The 17,864-nt window shown below is 39.9% G+C and overlaps 1 protein-coding gene across 1 annotated transcript in view; it reads right to left on the minus strand.

Annotated features, from left to right (window-relative positions):
• Window positions 1-506: 506 nt before the first annotated feature.
• The window catches only part of cadpsa (Ca2+-dependent activator protein for secretion a), a 191,930-nt gene continuing 174,572 nt past the window's right edge, over window positions 507-17,864 (minus strand). The window contains 2 exon segments of the mRNA XM_062416079.1: window positions 507-680; window positions 2,072-2,176. Of these exon segments, the coding sequence (XP_062272063.1) occupies window positions 507-680; window positions 2,072-2,176 (279 nt within the window).

A 17,864-nucleotide genomic window follows, 5' to 3' on the forward strand; every position in this document is an offset into this window, starting at 1 on the left:
ACCTACGTTTCTTTATTGTATTTATAAGGTGGCTTTGTATGGTAAGCGGTCAGGGTCACATTTGTGCCTGTCTCAAACACTCCTGTCACATTTTGGCCTCTTTTAGATATTCTGAAAAGTCATTTCCTCACATTCCAGGGGAAGTCAATCAGTGTGTGATAGATTTAAGGTTCTGTCCATTTAGTACTTGGCTGTTATGAATTTCAATTTTGAAGAATTAAAGCTCGAAAAGGCTACATGGGAAATTTTAAAATGAAAAGAATTGATAGGACAGATTTATGTCTTGTGTTTCTACACACAAAATGCATTTTCTCCATGTTTTAATCGTGACAGAAACGTGGAACTACTGTATTACAGGAACAAAAACTAACAAAGCAAGAAATGGAGGGAATGAGTTGAATGTCCAGCCAGTTGACCTAACGGAAAGGCTGCATGGGTTCTCAGGCAGTATACCGCTCACCCCCTTCAAACGATTTGACATTCTTGTAGTTTTGAGGCCTTTTGATCTAGTTACCGTTGTCCTCTTCATCGCTATCCCTCATGGAAATGCCTTGCATCCCTCCTTCCCTCACTGAGGCTGTGGCTTCTTCCAAGGTCAGTCGATTTCTCACGGTTTCATACATCTTACTGTTTAATGTGGAGTCCAATACCCCTTGAAGGCGGAAGTCACGGTACTTTTTCTAAAAGATGAATGAAGAAATTTTAAAAAAAAAGAATCAGAATCTGTTGTCAAACAAATTCAAGAAATCACCTTACAACTATTGTGAGATAGATTCTAGCTTCAGGGTTCCATTGGTTATGATATCAGTTGCTGGCATTCAGATGGAAAACAACTCTGAGTTAAAACAACATAAGGGACTTAGTTGTGAGGACATGTTTTTCTGGTTCCTGGAGAGTCATGAACTGTGGATATTTATCAGGACAACAACTGTCCTGTTGTGATGATGGAATGAGGATTGATTCCACCAGGAATGTCCACTGTTCTGCTGAGGCCCTTTGTGTTGACACCCCACCTGCACAGATGGACTGCCCCCATTCAAATGAATAAGGGTCACCCTTTTTCAAGTAGTCCTAATATTAGGCAGGACATTGACTTATAGTCAAAATAACTGCTGTGATCTCAGAACGTGATCACTAAAAACGGGTCCAAAAGGGTAAGTAAAGGCAAGTAACATGAATGGTCAGCTGAATCCCAAGATTAGACAAATTCTCTACAGCATCATTACAAAGCCATGCCCCCAACCTCACAGAGACAGGTACAGTCTGACTCAGGGATACAAGAGATGGTGAGGGATCTGATGAATGTGTTCCCAAGAATGAGAAGGCTTATTTCAGCTGCATTGAGAATTGCACAGTCCTCACTGACCCATGATATGCTCTATGTGACCTTAACATGCATTCTGGGGGACTAAAAAGAACAAGCAAACTCAACACAATATAGAAACTGAGGCTCAGATTTGAACCTTATAAGCGACCCTTTTGCTTTGAGGCAAAACAGTTAACCAGTGATCCACTGTGCTGCTCCTAGCTTCTGACAAGTTCAATAGAATCAGTTTTAGGTCAGACGGATCATTGTGCTTTGAAGCCATGTGGTTTTCAGCTTTGTGTCCTCATACTACACATATGGTACATGATTAACAGCAATCTGTATTGACAATATGGAATGATTAATCAACAAAATATGTGTAACAATGAATTGGGGTGACCTGTTGTGATTCCAACTGTGTCATTGTCATTCTTTGATATCATCATCTGCTTTGCGTCACTCACTGAATCCCATCCAGCTAAAATAGGTCAAGTCTCCTGTTTCATTTAAGGTTAAAGCTGGAATTGGTCTTGTTGCAAGAGGGTCTAGCATTATGAGATGTGAGATATAGAAACATTAGTATATTGCTGCTACTCACTACTAAAAGGCTTAACTCACTGTCAAAAATACCACAGTTTGTGAAAAGATATACATTTATAACAGTAAGAAATATCAATGTACGTGTATAGGAGCAGTGAAATATTCTGAAACCCTCTCACCCTTTCTCCAGAATATGGATAAGGAATAAAAAGCAGTTGTCCTGACCTTGACGACCCTGATGAGAATCTTCAGCTGATAGACATGAAGCTGCAGGTCCATACGGTCAGTGAGCCATGTTCCTAGAAGATTCATAGTGCTGGTGTACCATTGCTGTAACAAACAAACAAACAAACAAACACACAGATCATCATCTGTAATTCCATGAAGTGCAACTTCTGAACACACTAATGGTTATGTCATTAATGAAAACTATGACTAAATATGTTCGTCAACAACCTTTTCTTTCAGATATAATATTGGAAAAATATTGCTGAAGGAAAAACCAAAAAAATAAAAACTTTTTTTTTTTGTAAATACAGGTAGCAAATACAAGTGTTGGTTATACAGTTGGGGGTGGGTTGCATAAGTTAAGAAGATTTTTAGAACGGTGTGTGTGTGTGTGTGTGTGTGTGTGTGTGTGTGTGTGTGTGTGTGTGTGTGTGTGTGTGTGTGTGTGTGTGTGTGTGTGTGTTTCTGCCACAGTTTAATACTTTAATGGGAAACCCAGTTGTTGAATCGTGTTGGTTTAAAATAAATATGCAAATCAAATCATGTTCCTGGTCTGGATGTATTCATTAAATTGATACCATCAGACACTTTCTGCAAAACTGCATTCTGAATAGGGACAGCAGATGGAAATTACCTGGTAACTAAATCCAGTGCAAAACATATTTTCTCTTTTTTGAGATGAATGTATTTTGTATAAGGTCCCAGATATAAATACATTTTTTTTTTAAAAATTCAAACTTCAACCTGAATTTCATCAGATAAAAATATCAAATCTTATGTGAAATCTTGTGTTTTTGGTTGGACCAGATTGACTGACATGTTCAATTTAAAGTCAACAGTTTTCATCGAATAAAACTATACAAAAGTAGTTTGTTTTCTTTGAGTAAGATAATACTAAAACGACCCGGCTTTTAGACATCTAAACTTGATAAAAAAACAGGATGAGACTGAATAAATATAATAAAAACTAACAAGGACATTTGACACATGACTAAGAACAAATAAAACAATAACTGACAAAATGAACATGAGAATACACACATCAAACGGCAACATTTCAACACTGATTCATAAGTAAATGCAACCAGCAAAATGAATGTCTGTAGTCCATCAATTCTGCTCATGGGGTGTTTGGCAGGAAAAGCATGTGATGTCATCCCTACAGTGTATCATTATGACACTGAGTTTCCTGGATCACTGAGGGAGAGACCAGAGGGACTAATAAGTAAATCCTTTCAGAAAGACATCTCTAGTCTGAAGACGTTCGTGTTGTGTCGGCTGCGTAGCCTCATCAAACCATTTGAAAATGACACACAGCACAGAGTGAGCACTTCTCTACAATGCTGCTTGTTTTGCTGCAGTTCAGAAATGCCCAAACATACATTTTTGCCTGGGACCCAAGCCTAGGAAAACAGTTTCTACTCTTGTCATGAGGGGCCTCATCAGATAGTCCCATCGGCTTAGGATCTATTTAAGTGTGGACCCCAGGAAGATCCGGCAACCAATGAGGCATCAGTTAATGGGGATCCTAATAAAGAGGAAAGCTTATGATGCTCTCGGCACACATCAACATGTTCTAAGACTACCCTGTGGTGACAGACCTATGGGCACTTGTCAAAGGCCATGAAACAAATCTTTTAGGTGTCAGTTTAGTAGTATGTTCCAAGCTTTGACTGTTGCAGTCTCTTTTAATGATGAACACAAGTCTCTTGAGGGTTTTAAAATGTGTGGGCATTTTATCCCAGAAGCCAAGGAAAACTAGGACTTCCTTCTTATTGACATTGATATTTAATATTTAGAATAGAATAGTGTTTATTGTCATTGTGCAGGTACAACAACACTGAAAGAAATCCTTATTGGTGCCATAAGTTAAAGTTTAAAAAGTACTTATAAGAAAAAGTATAACTATATATATATATATAAAAAAAATTGTACTAAACTAAAAGGAAGGTGAAACACATAATACACACACACACACACACACACACACACACACACACACACACACACACACACACACACACACACACACACACACACACACACACACACACACACACACACACACACAATAATTCATGTTACAATTGTATTGTAATCATCCAGTCTATTGAAGGGAAACCAGATGAACCAATCTGATGTGGCTACTGTCAACCACAAAACTGTGAAAAGTAAAAACTCATATTCATACGTATATTCTAGCACAGGGACATATTCTAGACCATTGTCAGTAAAATGAAACAAAGTTTTCCAGAAACACTCACACTATCAGCTACCAAGCCTCAGCAAGCCAAACAAGTAGAAGGTGCAGATGTTAAGTGACATGAACTGAAAAGTACCATCATAACATAAGAAGTGGTGATTAAAGAAGTGCAACAATATAAAGCACAGGACAGCGACCTTCCTTTTTTATAAGAGCACTTGAAATGTTTGATGACATAGCACTTTCTTCTCATGGAGGTTGGATGTTGAGTCACTTTGGACAAAGATATCTACCAAAAGAATCTAATCACTCACAATCATTTTCCATTGAGACAGGCCTACTGATGTTGTGGTTCACAGGGTGAGGTTTAAAGACAGTTAGCATCATGGACAGGCTTTGAGAAATGTCCCTATTTTACATATCAAGCCAACAATTTAAATTTAAATAATGTTAGTGTTTGTAGCCTGTGTCAAAAAGTCTGGTAATGTTTGCTGTATAATAAATCATTAACATTAATAACTAGGTAAAGATAAATGTTTGCCCAGGCATTTATTGCATTTTTCAGAACTTGAGAACTTTGGATGTTTAGTTCATGTATAAGTAGACAATATCAAGTTGACGTTTAAGCTAATATTAACTACTTCATTGTGACAGCTGTGTTTTATTATTTGTTTCTTCAACTTTATAACCTTTAGCGTAACTTTATTGACGCTAGGGGGAAACAGGGGACACAACCGTATTCTTGAAAAGCGATAAAAAATAAAATAATATACAATAAAACAATCTCCAAATACGTTATACAGTAAACAATAATGTATGCAATAATAAAAAATTAAAAGAAAATTAATTTTTCATTGAAAAGCAAATATACAATGAAAGAATAACAATCCTATAAACTACAAAGAACTAAGAATAGACTCAGAATACTTTGCAATGCAACAGACATTCAGTCAGCACTTGTACAGTAGATGTTCCAGGGCCAGCTCCAGTCCTGTTTGCTATCATTTACACAGGTGTTACAGACTTCAACCTTGAAATTGTGCCATGGCTGTATTTAGAGCAGCTCTCTCCACAGCGACCTCTGAGGCACAGTGAGCTCAGAGCACGGCAGCCATGCAGAAATGGAGCCGAAAGGCTGCAGATGTTTCTCTGTGGGCCCTGGCTGTTGCCAGTCTAATTGATGGATAATGATGAGCGCGGGCTGATACTAATAGAAGCCGACTGACTTTCAACAGTCAGGGTCACAGTGAAGTGGATGGGGGTTTGGAAGAAGAATGGGAGGAGAAATGAAGAGGAAGGGGGTAGTACAGTAGCGCGTGTGTGTGTGTGTGTGTGTGTGTGTGTGTGTGTGTGTGTGTGTGTGTGTGTGTGTGTCTGTGTGTATTTAGGGAAGATGAGATGCCACTGGGTAATTTCAAAGTTGTGCAAGATTTTATCCTTGAAACAGTTTATCAGAAGGATTGAATAAAAGCTTTATTGCCCATCAAACTTGACAAAGTACAAAGTTAAAGGCATATTCAGCTTATTACTGAATATTTACTGAACAGTTACTCGACCACAATAAGCATGTTTTTTTTTTTTTTTTTTACAATACTACCAGATTTGCACAGGTGTCTATATTCACTAAATAAAAAACACAATATGATCAGTGTTCTACTTTGTGCTCCACGTTCTATATTGAAATCCTCATCTAAAAAATACATTTTTAAGATGAAGTGTGCCCATTCACCCAGCTATCCATCTAATACAGTGTGTGTGTGTGTGTGTGTGTGTGTGTGTGTGTGTGTGTGTGTGTGTGTGTGTGTGTGTGTGTGTGTGTGTGTGTGTGTGTGTGTGTGTGTGTGTGTGTGTGTCTCTGCTGCTCTCGCAGCAAAGATTACGTCTAGCTTTTCAGGCTTCTTAAGAAAAGAGTGGTAAAAGAAAGTATTGTGTTCACTAGGACTGGGTATCGCTTTAAAAAAATCCGATACCAGTACCAATCCAAGTACCTTTTAAAGTGATACTGATACCAACTGAGTACTTCATTTGATACCCATCATGTTAATAGAAGCATTGCATTGCATCAAATACCACCACTCCTCCACATCTAAATGATTTCATTTTTACACAAATGCATTTTGAAAGCTCTGATCTGAGGCAGTGGACCAATCACATGTGGCATTAAATTGAAGAACACTTGTGTTGTGTTCACCCACCTATGTGGGGCAGTGAGAGGATACTATTGTTGTTACAGTGACCTTACAGACTGTGGTGACGATTCAGATATTCATTAAATAAGATGTTGACTATAGGTAGGTACCCTGACAAATGATAACAAACGTATGCTGTAGCCTTGCACATTATTAATGTAAATTCACATTTGGAACTATTTTAAATCCTAGACTAAAAGACACACTAAAGTACTGGAAGTTATGCAATGCTAGAGATGAGCTTGTATAACACCTTTGACATTGTACCTTATCAGAGTATTATTTTGTGTATCTGCAACAACAACCATGGGAGTGCAATGAAATCATTTGGATTTTTTTTACTGAGGAGGAAGAAGAGGAAGAGAGCAGGTCAGGCTCAGTTAGAGGAAGATGGGTGACAGAGAAGATGGCTGTGCTGAGGCAGTGCTGGGGTGAATCAGTGAAGCGACCTGGTGCCAGCAGCTTCCTATCTGTCACTGTGTGCCTGTGAAGGCTTCAGCGTGGCAGCAGGCCTGTGATCTCGCCCCGAGCACAACCCCCTGCCGAGAGGCCAGGCCTGGAGTGACGGATCCACTGACTGGCTGCTCTCCCTCTTTCCATCATCCACCCCTTCCTTCGCTCTCCTTTCTTTTTAGACTTACACTGTGCCACACAGCTCCCATCTGCAGCCATTTTTAACAGCAGCCATTTTGTGTCCTGTTCTGCTTTTTTACTCCTCTTCGTTTTATATCAAAAAGAGGTTTGACAGTTATGTCACAAGTCTACTTGCTGCCATGAGTGGCATTTTGGAAGTCTGTCAGGGACATCTTGTACACACTTAATGTCTGCAATTTGAATGCCTGTTTGAATTAGAATGAAGGTGAAGATATCTGCATGATTGGTAGAAATACTCTCCAGGAGAACAGTACACAAAGACTTCTGAAAGTGAATTTGAGAAATAAAACAAGACAGTTTGTTAAACTCAACCTAAAGATAGATGGTGTGGTGTGCTGTAGAGATTCTGAAGTACTTTTTTGGGGCAAATATATAACATTGAATCAAAAATAAGACATGTTCCATCCTTGCCAATATCACAACATACTGCTGAGTAAAGTTATGTTCCATATTTCCTGATGGATGTTAGTTAGTTAGTTGCATTCTTATAAACTTCATTGTGATAAGACCTTTTCCTGTAAAAGAGATTCATCAATGCCATCAGATAGAATGCCTGACTTGACTTTGTGTAAGCTGGTAATTAAAAGTGGACAGTCACAAGTCAACTTGTCTCCTCCAAACTAAGCAACAGAACATGTGTGTTACTTTTCATAGTGACCCATGTGACTCATTACTTACAAGCCTATCATGATTGCAAGATTACAACCTGTCTGTACCTGACTGTATGATGAAAGGATGCAGTGTCAGCCATACTTACAGTCATTCATCCCTTGATTAGTTGTATTAGTGAGTCATGCTGTATGAAGGTAATTAAAGGCTGAAGCTAGCAATTTTTTTATATTGAGCTTATTGTCAACAAATGTCACATGCAGTGCTAAACCTAACAATCAATTCATCTTCTAGTACAAAGTCAGGACGTTGTGTTCTGTAGCACAACAAGCTAGTGAAGCTATAAACAGAACAGCATTTCCACAAAAATGGCGCTTTTCCACTACACAGTTCCAGCACTACTCGACTCGACTCGGTTTTTTTTTGCGTTTCCACTAGGGATAGCACCTGGTACCTGGTACTTTTTTAGTACCTGCTCTGGTGAGGTTCCAAGCGAGCCGAGCCGATACTGAATGTGACGTCAACAGACTGCAGGCCACTGATTGGTCAGAGAGTCACTGGAAGAGTCATGAGCCGTCCCACACAAGAATCAAACCCGGCATTTTTAAATACCGGCAACAGCGTTACAGCAATAGTTACAGCCATACAGCTCAATTTTCTTGCTTTGTGTGTGAAAGAAAGCCTCATACAGCAGCAAGTACACCACTGCCTCAATGTCCTCCATTGTTTATGTGTTTTGTATATAACGAAGTCACGGCAGTTTCGCAGAGCCGTGCTATGACGACCCCGCCCACGTTGAGTAGGTACTTTTTTGTATTGGAAAAGGTCGTTCCTGGTACCGTACCGAGTCGAGCCGAGTAGTGCTGGAACTGTATAGTGGAAAAGCGCCAATAGTCATGGTTTCTGTTTTACACAGGACTACTTAATGTTTGGAGCTGTTTGTGAACAAACTAATTTGACCAGAGTCCACTGCAAAATAAGAAAAATATAGAACATCACCAGCCACATCCTTTGAGTGTAGTTGCTATGGTTACCTGCAGTTTAACATAAACGCTGGTTTACAGAAGTAGCTTAACTAACTGATGGCGGCTGTGGCCCAAGAGGTAGAGCGGTCGTCCACCAGTTGAAAGAAAGGTGGTTCGATTCCTGCCTCCTGCCTCCTGCAGTCCACATGTCAATGTGTCCTTGGGCAAGATACTGAACCCTGTTGCTGCGCCAACGGTGTATGAATGGTTAGTTTCCTCCTGATGACCAGGTTGGTACCCTGTGTGATAGCTCCTGTCATCAGTGTGTGAATGGGTGAATGGGTGAATGTGACATGTAGTGTAAAATAACTTTGAGTGGTCATTACGACTAGAAAAGCGCTATATAAGTACAGTCCATTTAACTACATACTATATACCTTTGTCCTAGTGGATAGCATTATTCTCAAGTTATCTTAGAGAGTAATCTTCTTGGAGGTAATCACAGAGATCCTTCCATGCAGATGGGTTGTGTGCTTGACATTGGATGCATAATCAGGTACACAGCTGTTCATTTTCCCAGCTGCAGGCCTTACACTGTAGACTACAGCTTATGTGGTGCTTCAGCCCTGCTCTGAAGGCTTCCCTGATAAATATATTCTTTATATTGTTATTTAAATTGGGAACTACTTCTTTCTATGTAGTTTGTCCATAGTGTTTACAGTAGTTTTGATTGGGCGGAGTGATACGCAGCACAGTGAAGTCATGCATCCAGTCTGTTGTCAGTGTAATGGTGGTACTACTTTCCACAGTGTACATTTTTCACTTTAACATGTAGTTTTTACATGGCTATTTCACAAGTTCACCAGGTTTCTTATTTTCATCTGCTGTTGTTGTTTCTTCTGCACTGACTTCATCACTCTTCCCTTCCAGTCTCCTTACACCATTTCTGGAGCGATCTTCACCCTCTCTGACACACAACTATCTGAGCTCTCCAAACCACCTACGTCTACTTTAAAAAGCCACATGTAAAAGTCACAGTTTCACTTCAAGACACCCAAACAAGATGACAGTTCTCCGCGGCAGGATTAAGATGTTTTGGCGTCCACATGATAAACTTGAAAGCCACTTTGACGCTTGCCGGGCTTGTCAAGTGAACAGTGATGGCCCCTCTAGCTTTGTTCCTTTTGGCAAGAACTAACAAAAGAAAATCATCAGAACAGACGAATTCACCCGAGCTCTCTTTTTTAGGCTGCATGGGGATCAGCAGGGGGCTAGCACTTGCTGACAGCCAAAACAAGCGTAATATGGCTCTGAATACATAATGCCATAACCCGACAGGGATCAAATCTGTGACATTCTAACGAGTTCCGTCTGAAGGAAGGGCTTCCATTCCTTCAACCGGGTTATCTGTGTGTGTACGTTGCGTGTGTTTTGTCACCTCACGACAGGCTGATGAACCCCTACCTATACACAGGCGACATGCACGCAACACACAACACCACACATGCACACACACACAGGCGACATGCACGCAACACACAACACCACACATGCACACACACATCTGCTGGTCCATCCCCCTTTGAGCAAAGGAGCTGGGAGACAGAGCGACCTCCTGCCCCCATCTGACACCAACCAAACCATCCCACCCAAAACCCCCACCCACTGCAACACACACACACATACAAACCTCGCCTTGAAGCCAGGGTTCACACCCGAGTCTTCACATGACGCTTGGCGGGGGGGGGGGGGGGGGGGGGGGCTGCCACCAGCAGGATTTGTTGCAAGAAATGGCACACCTCTTTTTCTCCCCCTCCACCTACTCACCTCTTTCGTGACCCTTTTGCATATATTTGCTGTGTAGTGTAATGAAATGGCACCAGCCTCTTTAGATGTGTAGGGCAGACAACACTCATGTGTCTTCAAGTTTTTGCAGAGCTGCAAAGTGCCAGCAGATAACTCACACTCCACTCTGAGAGAAGAAATGTGCATCACAAGAGATAAATGTACCTTTTCTTTAAAAAAAAAAAAAAGAAAAGAAAAATCAAATGTTGCTGTGGCCTAGATGTGAGTAGATGCATACATTATACTAATGTCTACTTTTGACCTATTATTCCCAGACTTGACAGCTTCATGAAACTAAACCCAAACTACTGTACACCAGGATTAAAAGACACTTTCACATTCGTGTTTTGAAGATGAGAATTTAAAATAATTTTAAAATGTACATCTGAAGCCTAGTTTTTACACATTAAGAAGTTAAATGTTCTTTCTGTCCTGTGGTGTAACACTAAGATATCATTTTCTGCTTTAGAACACGACCATGATAGAACTGTTAGTTATTGAAGTTGTATTTCTATGTTGTCTCATTTTGCTCTCTCCTTCATCTGATAGCTTCCTCTCTTGTTCTTGTTAGCTCATGCTTTCAACTCATTCAGACACACTCTGTTTCTCCTGCTTATTTTTTAAACTACTCAAGAAGCAGTCAACATAACTTATTACTAATGATATATTTACATGTATTTAATACACATCAAGAAATGTACAATCCTGGTAGTTACAGTATAATAATACCATGGCACTCCTATAGTTCTAGAACCATCACAAATCATCAGAAAGTAGTTTTCCCAAGCACTGGAACAGTATCTGTTGTAAAAGAAAATATAACAAACTACATATTTTAAATGTAGTTACTAGTTCCTCTGCTTGATATGCTTGTAAAGTTCCAGAGGTCCCTCTTAAGGTCACCTGAAGAAGTTCATGTGGTGGAAACAACCTGTTAGATTAGACTCTGGTTGCTCTGGTTTTCTTGTTCTCTCCTCCCTCTCTTCCTCCTCTTTATTTCTCCTTTCTCCCTCTTCTCTTTATCTCCCTTTTCCTTTCTCTCTCCCTCTCCCTCTCAACCCCTACTGGTCAGGGCAGATTGCCGTCCACTTAGAGCCTGGTTCTGTCTGAGGTTTCTTTCCGTTAAAAGGGAGTTTTTCCTTGATGCTGTCACCAAGTGCTGCTCATGTGGGAATGTTGAGATTAGACCTGCTCTATGCGTAAAGTGATTTGAGATGACTTTTGTTATGATTTGGCGCTATATAAATAAAGATTGATTGATTGATGGTTTGATTTGGATGATTGGACTCAGTAGATTATCCCGGTCAGATAAAGTAAACTGAATTAAATTGAATTTCAGGCAAGGTTCCTAAGTTTCTAAAATGGTTTCATGGAAAAGTTCCTGAAGAGTTTTGAAATTGTATATTAACATTGGACTTAAATAGTGACATTTTGATTGGCTGCTTTTCACTCACTATTCTGCCGTTTTTAAACTGAAATTGGCAGCAGTGTTGTAAATTGACAATGTATTTAATATTAACTGACACACAATTAACAGTTAGATAATATCATATGTAAAACTAAAGAAGGTACTTTTTAAATTCTAGGCATTTTTATGTTTGGGCCAAAACTGTACATCAGTTTCTTAGCAAATGGGTGAATACATAAGCACACATTGTATTTGTGAAATATATTGTATGTGTGTAACTTCCATGAGTCCTGCCATTTAAACATAACTGGAAACTTTTAGTAAACACTTTCCACTTTCAGTAAATATCACAAAAGCACATCATTCATTTGGCTAAACAACTCTGAGGATGCTGAGGATCAATTATTTCTTCACATCACAAAGAGAAATGAATCAAACATACACCCACCAGTCTCCATAAGAACATCAAGCTCTCACTCTTACTTTGATCATTTTAACATCTCAAACTGCACAGTCATACGTAACCCATTGAACTTGCAGCATTGCTGGTGTCATATAGTCACATATACATGTAAAGCTGTGTGGTTTTAAAGTTCACAATTATATATCACATATAAACATGTACAAAGCTCAGATTGTTTGTGAAATAAAGAGCATGTGAGTGAAAGGGGCTAAAACGACATGCATCTGTACACACACACACACACACACACACACACACACACACACACACACAAGCAAGCAAAATCCCAAAAAAGCCAACCGATTTGTTAGGTCAGAGGCCCTCTTTTGTGAGGCCGCTCAGGAGCTTTTGTGCTGCTGAGAGCCAGGAATGTTGGAGTTGAGGAGGGGCCTCACCACAGGAGGTACACAGGGATTACAAGCAACCTGGGACTCTGCCTCTTTCTGCCTCTGCTCCTGTGTGTGTGTGTGTGTGTGTGTGTGTGTGTGTATGTGTGTGTGTGTGTGTCTAGTAGGGAAGGAACCTTAACACTTGTTTAGTACTGACTGGATTATGTCAGGGGAGTATTAAAGAGTGTCAAGATCTGATAGTTGGCATTGAATGTTTGGTCATATTTTAAAGTACTAACTGATTTAAATGAAAATGTTAGTTTTGTTGTGCATTTTATAACATTAAGACAACATTGGAGAATGTCGCTTATTTGATTAGGTAAAAGTTAGAAGTTGTAAATAAAAGTGTGCATAATCATCTTACAATGTACAGTGTTTTTGTTTCAAAAATAGTTCCTATAACGAGAACACATGGTGACTTTTTGCTTATTTTTAAATGTTAATCTGAATTAAGGATTCATGTTCAGTGCATTTTTAATAAGGATTATGTTTCTGGCTTTGTTGAGGGTTAAAGTTTGATGAAGATAACAGTTAGGAGTTAAGTGAATGTGAAGTCCTCACATGTTGATAAATGTAAAGGAGGAAGCGCAGGTTGTTCATTCCCTGATTGTGTATTCAACCAAATTACATTCCACACTCAGAAAGTAGCAGTGGATAATGCACTATTAGTATGCTAATGACTTTGGATCTACAGTGGACTCACTAATCCTTAGAGCTTGCTAGAGAAGAGCTAGTTCATACCACATGCTGTCTGACCACATTGGAAGAGAGTCGTAGAGACAGAATCCTCTTTAAATATGTGGATAACGGTGACATTTTAAGACATTTTGTACATCCTAAAAGTGATACAAATAAGTGTGTAACAAATGTAAGGCAGTGCTAGATAGAGAAGTTCATACACTGCTTACTTTCTCACCTCTGCATAGCTGACCAATCACGGAGTAGAACAGGTGTGACTGTCAGATTGTCCGTCTCAGAAAGTTACAGTGTTTCCAATTCTGACATTAGAAAGGTGTAGGAGACATTCAGCCATCAGACAAACATGTCTGCTTGAAGCGTACTGGCAGTGTGAATGAATGAATCAGCTAAGATTTAGGCCACATCCTAAATGATGACGATAGCCAAAATGTGAACACCTGTTCTTCTGTTCACTCTTCAAATCATGAAATGCCTCAGTACTGTCTGAGTCTCAGCTGAAGTATTGAAATGGCATGGGGAGTGTTTTGACAAACATGGCTGGTTTCTCTGCTTGGTCTCAGCAGGGTAAAGCTATGCTCTGTTTCCTCTGTCTCCCTGTGTGACCACTTATTTAGTGTTTCAATGAAATAGTGTAAACAGTGATTTGACTGCTATGAATGCTACCTGCTAACCCAGGCTAACACTGATTGCACTACTGTACTGTGACCTTTGATGAAATCAGAACAGAAACTATGTAAAGGCAACAGTTTGATTGTGCCAGTCCCACCAATGAGTTCACATGAATTTAAATCCCACATTAAAAATACATTCATGGTCTCACTGGCAGTTGAATTACTGTTTAATACAAATAGATATTCAAAGGTAATGGCTATTGATTAGAATACCCTTTTCCATGGTCACTGCTACACTAATGCTACATCCATACTAATATGTTTCTGTTTTAAATGGTAAATAAACTGTACTTATATAGTGCTTTTCTCAAAGCACTTTTACACTACATGTCACATTCACCCATTCACACACATTCATGCACTGATGACAGGAGCTACCACACAGGGTACCAACCTGCACATCAGGAGGAGACTAACATTTACAAACATTCATTCACTGTTGGCGCATACATGTGGACTGGAGGAGCTAGGAATCAAACTACCAATCTTCCTATAGGTGGACGACCTGCACTACCTCCTGAGACACAGCTCACACATAACTTTTACGCGTCCACACTACTGCAACATTTTCAAACCCCTGAAACAGAGACTTTTGAAAATGCTGCCGACCCCATTTTAATTTGAAAACTCCAGGATTGCGTTTTAGTCTGGAAGGGTGGAAAAAGGACTTTTGAAAACAATGACACAGACAACCATGTTCACTTCCTAATTTGGTTTTTATCAGTCACAATGTATGTGTTACTTTCTGTAACAGTTCCACCTCGTTGTCGGTCCGAGCAAAGGAATCTATGCTCTTACTTTTTGCCTCTGTTGTATTTATTGCAACTTAGCAACCGAGCGCAGAGTACACAATCTGCATCTGTTTACAATGGCATGCTTTTGCCCAGTGTACGTGAATGGTAATATCATGTGTGCTTCATGTCATGTTAGTATGGACGGAGATCATTTCTGAAATGGTTCTAAACACTCATGTGGACGGAGATCATTTTCATTTTAAAATGCTGGTCCGAAATGAAAAAGTGTGGACATTGCCTAAGGCCATGTATGTCTGTGTTTGTGTGTGTGTGTGCGTGTGTGTGTGTGTATGTGTAAGAGAGAGAGAAAGTGTGTGTGTGTGTGTGTGTGTGTGTGAGTGAGAGAGAGAGAGAGAGAGAGAGAGAGAGAGAGAGAGAGAGAGAGAGAGAGAGAGAGAGGGAGAGAGAGACAGACAGCATGTCCTGCTGAGACCCAGCTGTGTCTGCAATTAGCAGGAGGCATGGAATGATGATTGCTGGTGCGGCAACACTAATGCCAAGTGACAGGTTTCCTTGTGAAGGAGAAGGAAGGCCGCTGAGTGCCATAAAGCAACACTACTTTTTCTTTCAAACACACATGCTTATACTGGTATACACACACAACCTATATATGCACACACACAGACAATGAAACAAATAAGGATAAGGTTGGTGGGGGTGGGGGCTTTAAATCTGACTGCAAGACATTATGCACTTTGGACAATGGGTTTGTCTAATCCTACCTGCTCTGCTTTTCAGAGCCCACCGCTGGCCTATTCTAGTCCTGCTCACCAGCTCAGCAGAGAGGGCCCATTGATGAAAACTCTCAATTACCATAGTAACTCACACAGTAGGTAGGAACCCCCCCCCCCACCCCACAAACTCCCCAACCCCAATCTCAGCACCAGCACCACCAGGCCCCCATTCTGCCAGCTCCATGCTCACCTTGTCACAATGAGCGACAGAAAAGCTCTGTGGTGGACAATAAAAAAAGAAAAAAAGCCGCCAGCTCCAGGCCCTGAGAAAAGTGAGCCATTCTACTTACAAAGAGCCGCTTAGGGGTGGATTGAGGGAAGGAAAAAGAGGGCTAAAACACTTGTGGGCTCAGGGAACTCTATAGGGGGAGCGAAAATGGAATAAGCCAGCAAGCACTTGAGGGTCCCGCCAAGCACCTGAATGGGACAGAGGGGTGGAGCGCCAGAGGGGGGTCTGGGGAAGGTGAATGGCCTTCTTTTTGGGTCCAATTTGTCTCTTTTCACCCCGCTTGCCCTGCTCCGACTCTGACAGATGTACAAAGAGGGAGCGGCGCTGGGCCACTCATCCACATACGCCCGTGAGCAGCTGTCACTTTTGTGAGACAAGTTAATCAAACAAATGCCACCGTACCTCCCTTTTTAACAAGGCGGAGAGAAAGAGGGATGGAAGGGGGGCCGTAAAAAGGGTGATAGAGACCCGAGAGATGACATGTGTGTCCTCGATCAATTCAGCGCACCAGCCCATCAATACACCAGCGGGACCCGACAAAGGAGAAGTTTCCATTAAACTTGTATTTCCCTCCTCTCAGGATGATCACGGCTTAGTGTCCTTAGCCGTTTCCTCCTGGCAACACAGCGGCAGGAATGCTCACAGAAGATTTAGAGCCCAAAGAAACGAAGCGGGGTAACAAAATGCTCTCTCTCAGTAATTATTAAGGAGTCTAAGCTGCTTACAGTCTTCATTAAACGGAAGTGAAACCTTTTCAGAACATGTTTTGAACAGTCACACAGTCAATCTAACCTATCCTGCTTGGCTGGTCTTTTTTTATTATTGTGACCTACAACTATGGCCATTACGTTCCTCCCTATTGGTTTGTGTAATCCTTTTACAGTTACTTTACTTCAACCTAAAAGAGATTACTGACTGGCATGAAAAACAAGAAGACATCAATGCAGTACTGCAGTCATATTGTTGTGGATGGAGGGTTAAGAACATCTGGTCATTGTTTGCTAGAAAAAGCTAATTGAAAGGGTGAATCCTACAGAAGAAAAACATTGTAGCAACAATGTTGGTTGATATAATAGGTTCATCTTTTATTATTAGTATCAGTATCATGTTTTAGGTCATTTCACAAAATTCTGATGTCCAAATGAATGTCCTCATCCTCACATATTGATCATATTCTGGAATTTAACAATATCCCCTCATAATTAGTTTCTCTACATAAACATAACCACAAATCATTCATGAACACCTCATCAGTCATTAATACATTGGTGATTAATCTTTAATGAGGCTTTCAGAGAGCAGAGAGATTGTATTTCTTTGTTTTTAAGCTTTTTGTTGATAGAATTTTTTTTAATATAATGGTAATTGTAATGGTACAATGTTATATAACACTGGAGAGCATAAAGCTTTCAATGAATGATTATAAATAAACTGTATTTTTGAACGTTTTTTTAATTTTTTAATAAATATGAGTCAAACACTCAACAAAAAGGTGTATCGGCAGCACAACATTTGTAGAAAGTTGAAATATTTCAATTTTTGTATATTCTGGGGTCTGTTAAAAAATGATGTTATGTAATGTTATTAAATTCATAAGGGGTTAATTTAAACAGCTTTGCACGTGCTATCTTGTTATTAAAGCTATTGGGTTGTAATCAAGATATACATCGATAGAAAGCAAATATTAAATAATTAATATTCTCGTTCTGATTTCAATCATATCACCCAACCCCTAGAAACCCAGAACACATTTTCAACTTTCTCACATTTTTACTCATGACCTTCTGAATATTAAGTTGTATCAATTATAATTCCATGTTCTCAGTGAGAGCTATTATTCAAAAATGTGATAAATGACTTAATGTCCATAATGGAACTTTAAATAAAAACAAAAGACAAACAAACAAAGATGCCTTCTTTATTCAATCCTCTCATAAA

The sequence above is a fragment of the Scomber scombrus genome, chromosome 3, assembly GCF_963691925.1.
Source record: "Scomber scombrus chromosome 3, fScoSco1.1, whole genome shotgun sequence".
NCBI classification, from domain to species: Eukaryota; Metazoa; Chordata; class Actinopteri; order Scombriformes; family Scombridae; genus Scomber; species Scomber scombrus.